Raw genomic sequence first — 8,302 nt, forward strand, 5'->3', positions numbered from 1 at the left:
CACTATCTTTGCCAAGAAAACCTCAAATGGGCTCATGTAGGCTCAGACACGAGTGAAATAACTGAACAGCAACAGTCTACATGAGCTCTTCAGTCCTTTCCCTTTTCTGGGACTCAGTTTTCCCATCTGTACAATGAAAGGGTTGGCCTAGATGACCTCAAATGTCCCTTTGGATCTCACATCCTGTTCTGTTCTTGTAGATTTGCATCATCCTCTGTCAGCTCCACTAACCAAAGATTTGGAACCCTGCCCAGCATGGACAGCATGATGACATCTGACTACAGAAGGTTAGCCTGGAGTTTTAGGGATTCTATTTATTCACTTGATCAGCAAAATGAACAGTGGCAAAAAGAGGGGATTTCCTGAAGCCCATGTACCCTGAAACAGTGGTTTTTGCTTGTAAATTAAATCTTCAATTAATGTTAGTATAGTATGGGGCATGAACTCTATCAATGGTTTCCTTCTTTCCTAGCTCCCTCTCTGGTTATGAGGAGAGAAGTGTTACTACCATAGTCAGGGAGGCCAGATGGGACAATACTGGACTTGCCGGAGCCAGGGGAGGCCCTTGCTCAGATCCAAATTGATTAGAACTGGTATACATAGCTCTCAGACTACCCGTTGCTGTGCTTTAGCTTTCTAGTCTACCAAGAAAAGATTTCTTCCTATGAAGATACCAGTTCTGGGGCCTGGGTCTTGGCTCTCATAATTCTTTCTTCTGACTGGCCTAGCCAAGTATCTAAGCCTGGGGCCCCTGGGTCTGCCTTGAGCCTTAGTTGAGGGCTCTGCTGAATGCTTTGGATAGTGACCAGGTGTCCATCCTTCCCACTCTTTTCCTGGAGCATTAGAAACCCAGATGACTGGACTGAGATAGAATAGTTCTCCTAGCACATCTCTTCTTTCCCAGAGAGGTCCTTCCAGTCATGTGGTGGTACCCCATTGCAGAGATGTTCATCTGGTAGCATTACTACAGTTTGGTCTCACAGGGTTACCAGGATATGCAAACTAATGAAATCATACCAGTTATTGCTTAGGATCTGAAATTCCAGCCCTTCAGAACAAGAGAGTCAATAAACACAGCAAAGTGACTGTTACAGAGCCTGCTCCTCCGGGCAGGGGAGGGCCTTGGGCCTGCTTCAAACCTGTTAGATTTCACTTAACACAAGTCGCTCTGTGGAGGCACAGAGCCAAATGACAAACTAGGCAGGCGTTGGGGTCAGGGCCAGCAACCCTACATACAATGACAGCAGACTGCGTTAGGACAGCATACTTTTCAAGCTTGTTATACTTTCATTGTATTCTTGTGAATGATATGGAGAGGATTGAACTATACATTTAGGTTTAATGGGAGCCAAGTGACCAATAGGGTCGACCTATGTCAGGTGTCACAAACTTTAAATGCCTACTGTGTGTCAGGCACTGTGCTAAGCGCTGGGGTTACAAAGTGAGGCAAAAGATAGTCCCTGCCCTCAAGAAATTTACAGTCTAGTGGGGGAGACAACATACAAACAAATATATACAAAGCAAGCTGTATATGGGATAAATAGAAAATGGTGAACAAAGGAAAGACACCAGAATGAGAGGGCTTGGGGAAGGCTTCCTGGAGAAGGTGAGATTTTATCTGGCACTCAAAGGAAGCCAGGAAGGTTGGTAGGCAGAGCAGAGAAGGGAGGACTGTTCCAAACATGGAAGACAACCAAAGAAAATGCTCAGAGCCAAGAGATGGAGTGTTCTTTTACTGGGGCATTGCATACAAGAATATTTTACTGAATTTGGAGATGAAAGGTGTGGGAGAGAGGGATGACATGATAGTAACAAAATCAGAATCCCAAAGTAACTTGACAGGCTAGAAGAATGGACCAAATCTTTAGTCTACTGCTAATTGCCTCAGATGTTCCAAACATTCATCAGTGCTTTGGTCTGGGGCCTCTGGAGCTATTTAACCATCGGGGTGGGTAGCAGTCTTTGCCTGAGAATCCTAACACATGCCCCCTCAGCCTGCTTCTTCTGAGTAGTGCCTTTTGCGGGGAGAGGAGGGTGGAGATAATTCAGAGAGATGAATAAGTAAATGGGACATGGATATATAAAAGTGGTCACCAACATCGGCACACTAAGTACCCAAGATGAAATGAAGACCTTTGGTGCCACACTAACCTTGGAGTAGGAAGCTTAGGAAAACAAGCTAACAAATCATTTTAAGGGAAAGAACTGAAGTATGCCTCTTCCGAGATTTGGAGCAGGATGGAATGTTGCTCTCTGTCTGGCGTAGCAGGTGCTGGTTCGAATATCCAAAGCTTCAGCCAGCAGCTGTAAAACTAGACAGGTGGGAGGGCAGGAAGAAAAGGGGTGGTTCCAAGAAGAACTGTGTGTTCACATGCCCACTGATTAGTCCCTGAAGCTGAGGAGAGCCAGCAAGTCCCATGCCCTCCAATTAGAAGTTTCTGTGCCAACTCCTGACCAACCTGCAGGAAACTGCCCTCAGGCCATTTCTAAAGTGAGAAAGTAGGTAGATTGTGTGTGATCCTGGCACTGAGCCTGTGGCTGATGTAATGGATTCTGAACCATCTGGAGCCATTGTCTACCCATGCCCTTTGGCCATTCACCAAATCTCCTCCTTCTCTCTAGGCCAAGTGCTATCTGCACTTACTGCTGCAAAGAGATCAAATCTGGGCCCAAAATTATTCTGGAGCACTTGGGCATCTGCTGCCATGAGTATTGCTTGAAGGTAAGGATTGTTTTCCTATTAAAAAACCCAACACTTTTGCCTCTTCTGCTACCCACCCCTCATCTGGAAAGCATGGTAATTCTTCAGATTCCAGTGATTATCCTAAACTGAGGCCTTTTGTCTAACTGAGGCTCTCACTGGATACTTCCAGGTAGAACCACAGGCTTCTTTTAGAACTTTCAGGACCTACAGGTCCATAGTCACATGGATTCAGAGCTGGAAGGGGCCTTCATTTTACAGAGAAGGAAACTGAGACCCACAGAGGGGAAAGTCACATTGGCCACAAGTGGAAAAGATGCAGCACTTGAGAAAGTTAGCAGGCATGAATCAAGTCCTGTGTCTTGGGTGCTTATGGAGGTTTCAGGAGTGAAAGGCATGGTCCCTGCCCTTGAGAACACATGATCTCTCTACAATAAGGATCAGAGTACATGATAGGACCCAGGCAAGGACTGAAGGATTGGTTGTGCGGTGCAGACTTGAAGTGCTCCAGGCAGAAGCTGCTACTCAGGCTGGACTAGACACAGGGGGAGAGGGGGCTTTCCAGACAAATCAAAGCTTGAGCAGGGAAAATTGGTAGGAATAGCATGAGCAAAGGAGATAGGAATGAATGTGGCTTGTTGGGGACATTAGGAAGACTAGCCTGAATGGATTAGCACGTCTTTGGAAGGTTAGAAATTGAGCAGGGGTAGATTGGCAGGGAAGGCCACAAATGCCAAGTCAAGATTGGATAGAACATGGGGATAGCTTTGAGTTCTTGATGACAATTGTTCCACTGAACAAGATGGAAATGCCAGGGCAAAGAGGAAACTACTTCAGTACCTAGTGCAATGATAGAAGGGGTGAGGTAGAGTTAGGCTAGACTGAAAAAGGAAGGAACTGGAAGTGTGGATCAAATAACTGATATGGAAGATTTCAAAAGCAGGTGTCAAGAAAGATGGTGGTGTTGGGAGGACTAGATGTGGCAAAAGAACTTTGGAAATTAATGGAAATGGAGAGGCAAAGTGAAGTATTGCTGTGATTGGCCAAAACAATGGGGAAGGGAGAGAGATTGGTTTGGGTGCAATAGGGGTCCAGAACTCAGAAGAGATGCCAAGGTAAGAGCTCAAGTTTGGGAGTCCTCTGCAATGAAGTGGGAAGTGAAGCCATGGTATTGAATTTGACTACCAAGTTGTGGGGGAGAGGGAAGGAGAGACAAAAGGCAAGATTCAAGAGCCTAAGGCCAGAACCTTGAGAAATACCCAAAGTCCAAGGGCAGGAAGATGATGTTCAGCAGAGAGGTGGAGACAGAGGAAGTAGAAAGGTAGAGGATCCAAGAGTGTAGTTAGTGTGATTTCTGAAGTCCAGGGAAGAGACAGAAGGAATCAACTGGTCAAAAACCACAGAGTAGATAAGGAGGAACAGAGCTGAACAAAAGACCTTAGCTTTGGCAGTCAGGAGGTCAGATGTCGGGGTGATGTGTGAGAGCTGTTTCAGTCAAGTGGTGAGGGAAGCTGAGCACCCCCAAATCCCTGGGTTCCTGCATAGTGTCAACATCACCTTCATTTCTTTCCCTTTCTCCCCTTCATAGTCAGTACTTCAAAAGATGAGTGATTTCCATCAGTGGATCCTACCCCAAAGCCCTGGTAGCTGGTCTCTGTGAGTAGCTGAGGCTTTAGGGGGCCCATCATTTGGGAACAAGCTCCTCTCCACTTAACTAGGTTCATCCCTGGATAACATGCTCTAGGGGTGGGTAGGACCTTCCAAAGCTTATTATGTGCTGGCACTGCTTACAGGAACCCAGGGTCAGCAGCACCATAGGACAGAAGTGGCAACTGCTTCTTTTTATCATTAATAATGTTTCAACTCTATTCCCTCCAAAAAAATATAATCGTGGAACACATTGGTATAAAATTTGATTAGTTACCATTTTTTTATGTGGCAAATACTCTCATGTAGACACAGACATTTATATAGGCCAGCCCCAAAACCAGGAAGACCTGGTCCAGTTCCAGCCTCTGACTTATACTGGTTATATGACCCTGGGCAAGTCACTTAACTTTTCGGCTCTCTAGTCTCTAAACCTATCACTTACAAAAGAGCTGCAGATCTGGCTTAGCGGAGGGAATTACACATAACATCAGGAATGCCCCACACTGAGTGTACACAGCTCCAGACAAGTGCTTTGGACATCTGTACAGTGAACATGGGCAGAGAGAGAGTGTCCCCACACTCTCCCATTTATATACATCCTTGCATAATGTATGTTTATGTATGTGTAATATATATTCTAGAACTGTAGTCACACTGTGAATTAACTCAAATAGGTCTTTAGTATCTTTCCCTTAACCTGCCCAATGACAACCTCTCATAGAGATACACACACACACACACACACACACACACACACACACACAGTCCCACCTCAAGCTGTGTCCCATTTCTGGCAGCAGTAATAGAAATAAAGCTGGCTTGGGAGTCCAAGATATTTGGGTCCTGTTCTGAGCTCTGCTGGAGTTATTTATGTGACCTTGGGCAAGTGGCTTCCTCTAATGGTACCTCCATTTCCCTATCTATCAAATAAGGAGGTAGGACTAGCTCTCTAAGGATCTTTCCAGCTCTGTCACCGGAAGAGTCTCTCATTATAGTCCCTGCTAAGGTGTTAATTGATTATTAATGTTTTAGCCCATAGAGGCTCAAGGTATCCGCCCCCCACCACCACCATTTTCGTTTTAATGGACTGAGGTCTGAAAGTCAAGTTTTCTTGATTTTCCAGGAATGAAGTGCTTGGTAGGGTTGACATTTTGGTGGGAGGTGGTTCAGCTTCTGGCTTCCTTGGACAATACCAACTCATTAGCTGGTCCTGAAGTTGAAGGGCAAGGTGTTTGCCTAGGGGTGTTTCTCATAATTAACCTTTGATGGTACCTAGAGTATTCAGAGATCTTTTTAGCCACAGAAGTCTACAGGGCTGTAAGGGCTTCAGGAAACACTTTATAACAACTTTCAGCTTCCTTTCCTAAGTCAGAAGTGGCCCACCATCCCACAAATGGACTTTGGGTTATGTTTCCCTATATTGGCCATTGAGACTGAAAGAGGAAGGCTTCCCATGGTAGAGATGCCACAACAGCACCAACCACCTGGTGGCTCTTCCTCATCCGGTCGCTTTGATTCTGGTCTGCCCTGTGCCTATTTACTTAGGGCTGGATTTCCACTAACCTCATAATCATTCTTCATCTCATTTGCAGTGTGAGATTTGCAAGAGGAAAATGGGCAATATGCTGGACCGTGTGTACATCCACAGCGGAATCATTCACTGTGACCAGTGCTATGCAACACTCTTCTAGGTGGGTCTGCCCCTCCCCATTCTATGGGCCCAGAAAATGAGATTCCTTTGAGATCATTTGGGGAACATTTTGGTTGCAGGAATCATGCTCCTTTTGCTCTTGTTGATTGGGCCTTTTTATTCTCTGGGATTTGGGGCCATGTTTTCCCATAAATCCTCCTTAGAAAATCTACGCAGCCTTTCTTTTCCTTATAGTAGCTTGGGGTCACCAGTGTACCTATCCCTCAGGCTGTGCACATGTCGTTCATTTAAAGTGAATCTTACTGTAAGATGTTAATCTAGGGAGTCCTCTGATCGGGTTGATGAGCTTATAAAGTGGTGAGCCTTCATCTGGGTTTTTGATTGGATTTCCCACTGAAGGGAATGTGCATGCATGCCCACTGTCACATACCTCATTAAAGATGAGTGATTGGGGATGACTTGCTTAGGTTGGATTTTTATAGGTGAAGTTCCTCTTTTTTGAGGACAGATCATATAAGAGCAGAGCTAACACAAGCACACACACACACACACACAATATTAGATTCAACCATCCCTACTTTTCCAGTTCCAGATGCCTATACTGTAAAGTACTGATTACCCAACACCCATTGTTTTCACTTGCTCAGGAAAACAGTAAAACTATGAGAACAGCATTGAAGTGAAGGAAGGCCCCCAGATATTTTCACAAGTGATGAGACAGGCAAAAGCAGTTTTATCCAAAGCACTCCTAGAGCACCCTTGGGGTTATTGTCCTAAGAAATGCCATGCATTCCTCCATGGAGCCATTTGGATTTCTCTGTGGGCATCCAAACACAAAATCTGGTCGAGTTTGTGTAATGCAGTTTTAAGTAAAATACTAGTCTGGTGCTTTGTTATTGTTGTTAACCACCCCCCCCCAAGACACAATATTCATTCCATTTTAGCCCCAGGGATTTGGTGATGACTGGAGGAAGAAGTACCTTCCTCCCATCCCTACATTTCAGATCTCATGTTTCTTCTGTTTTCTTACAGTTTCGATCAGCTCGTCTAGAGTCATCATGAAGATGGGGACCCATCTTCCTAAATCTCCAACTCTGCTGTTTCCCCTTATTACTAATTCCAGTTGTTTCCTTCATCTTTTCCTATCTAACTCAGTTGAAAATGTATTTCATGAAGATAATTAGCTTTAACTACCTTATATTAGCTTTGATTTTTTTTGCATTATCCAGCTTTTTATTAGCTTTGTTTATTTGTATTATCCAGTTTTTTATTAGCTTTGGAGTTTTGAATTATCTAGCTCTTTTTATTAGTTTTGGGTTTATTACCCAACTTTTTATTAGCTTTGATTTTTTTTGTATTATCTGGTTTGGTATTAGTTTTGGGTTTTTCCTTTATCCAATTTTTTATTAGTTTTAGCTTTTTGCATTATCCAGCTTTTTGATTAGGTTTCTCTTTTATCCAATTTTTCATTAGTTTTAGTTTTTTGCATTATCCAGCTTTTGATTAGCTTTGATTTTTTTGAATTATCCAGCTTTTTTATTAGCTTTAGGTTGGGGCGGCTAGGAGTAAAGCCCCAGCCCAGAGTCAGGAGGAACCGAGTTGGCTTCTGGCCTCAGATACTTAATACGCACACAAAAAAACTAGCTGTGTAATCTTGGGCAAGTTACTTAACCCCAAATGCCCTTCAAAAGGCAAAAAAAAATTAGCTTTAGGTTTCTCCTTTATCCAGTTTTTCATTAGTTCTAGTTTTTTGCATTATCCAGCTTTGATTAGCTTTGATTTTTTTTGCATTATCCAGCTTTTTATTAGCTTTGTTTATTTGTATTATCCAGTTTTTTTATTAGCTTTGGAGTTTTGAATTATCTAGCTCTTTTTATTAGTTTTGGGTTTATTACCCAACTTTTTATTAGCTTTGATTTTTTTTTGTATTATCTGGTTTGGTATTAGTTTTGGGTTTTTCCTTTATCCAATTTTTCATTAGTTTTAGTTTTTTGCATTATCCAGCTTTTGATTAGCTTTGATTTTTTTTGCATTATCCAGCTTTTTTATTAGCTTTAGGTTGGGGCAGCTAGGAGTAAAGCCCTGGCTCAGAGTCAGGAGGACCTGAGTTCGGTTCCAGCCTCAGATACTTAATACCCACACAAAAAATTAGCTGTGTAACCTTGGGCAAGTTACTTAACCCCAAATGCCCTTCAAAAGGCAAAAAAAATTAGCTTTAGGTTTCTCCTTTATCCAATTTTTCATTAGTTCTAGTTTTTTTGCATTATCCAGCTTTTGATTAGCTTTGATTTTTTTTGAAT

At 43.2% G+C, this 8,302-nt stretch overlaps 1 protein-coding gene across 2 annotated transcripts; it reads left to right on the forward strand.

Annotated features, from left to right (window-relative positions):
* Positions 1 to 204: 204 nt before the first annotated feature.
* Positions 205 to 8,296, forward strand: LOC138142120 (zinc finger protein 185-like). 2 transcript variants are annotated; one of them, XM_069063066.1, is made up of 4 exons: positions 205 to 287; positions 2,623 to 2,722; positions 5,944 to 6,042; positions 7,035 to 8,296. In XM_069063066.1, the coding sequence occupies exons 1-3, from the start codon at positions 256 to 258 to the stop codon at positions 6,040 to 6,042; spliced, it is 231 nt and encodes a 76-aa protein (XP_068919167.1). In that variant the 5' UTR covers positions 205 to 255; the 3' UTR covers positions 7,035 to 8,296. The 2 variants fall into 2 exon arrangements, 1 of the variants encoding a protein (XP_068919167.1); XR_011163364.1 differs by lacking the exon at positions 205 to 287 and adding an exon at positions 2,372 to 2,499.
* Positions 8,297 to 8,302: the final 6 nt, after the last annotated feature.

Source organism: Petaurus breviceps, unplaced genomic scaffold (genome assembly GCF_028583685.1).
Source record: "Petaurus breviceps papuanus isolate PSGF00001 unplaced genomic scaffold, PetGlider_PUasm1.0 90535, whole genome shotgun sequence".
NCBI lineage: Eukaryota > Metazoa > Chordata > Mammalia > Diprotodontia > Petauridae > Petaurus > Petaurus breviceps.

Coding starts and splice junctions, on each gene's coding strand:
- LOC138142120 (XM_069063066.1), top strand. CDS start 256: ATGGACAGCATGATGACATCTGACTACAGAAG. Junction 288..2,622: donor ATGACATCTGACTACAGAAG/GTTAGCCTGGAG, acceptor CCTTCTCTCTAG/GCCAAGTGCTATCTGCACTT. Junction 2,723..5,943: donor GCCATGAGTATTGCTTGAAG/GTAAGGATTGTT, acceptor TCTCATTTGCAG/TGTGAGATTTGCAAGAGGAA.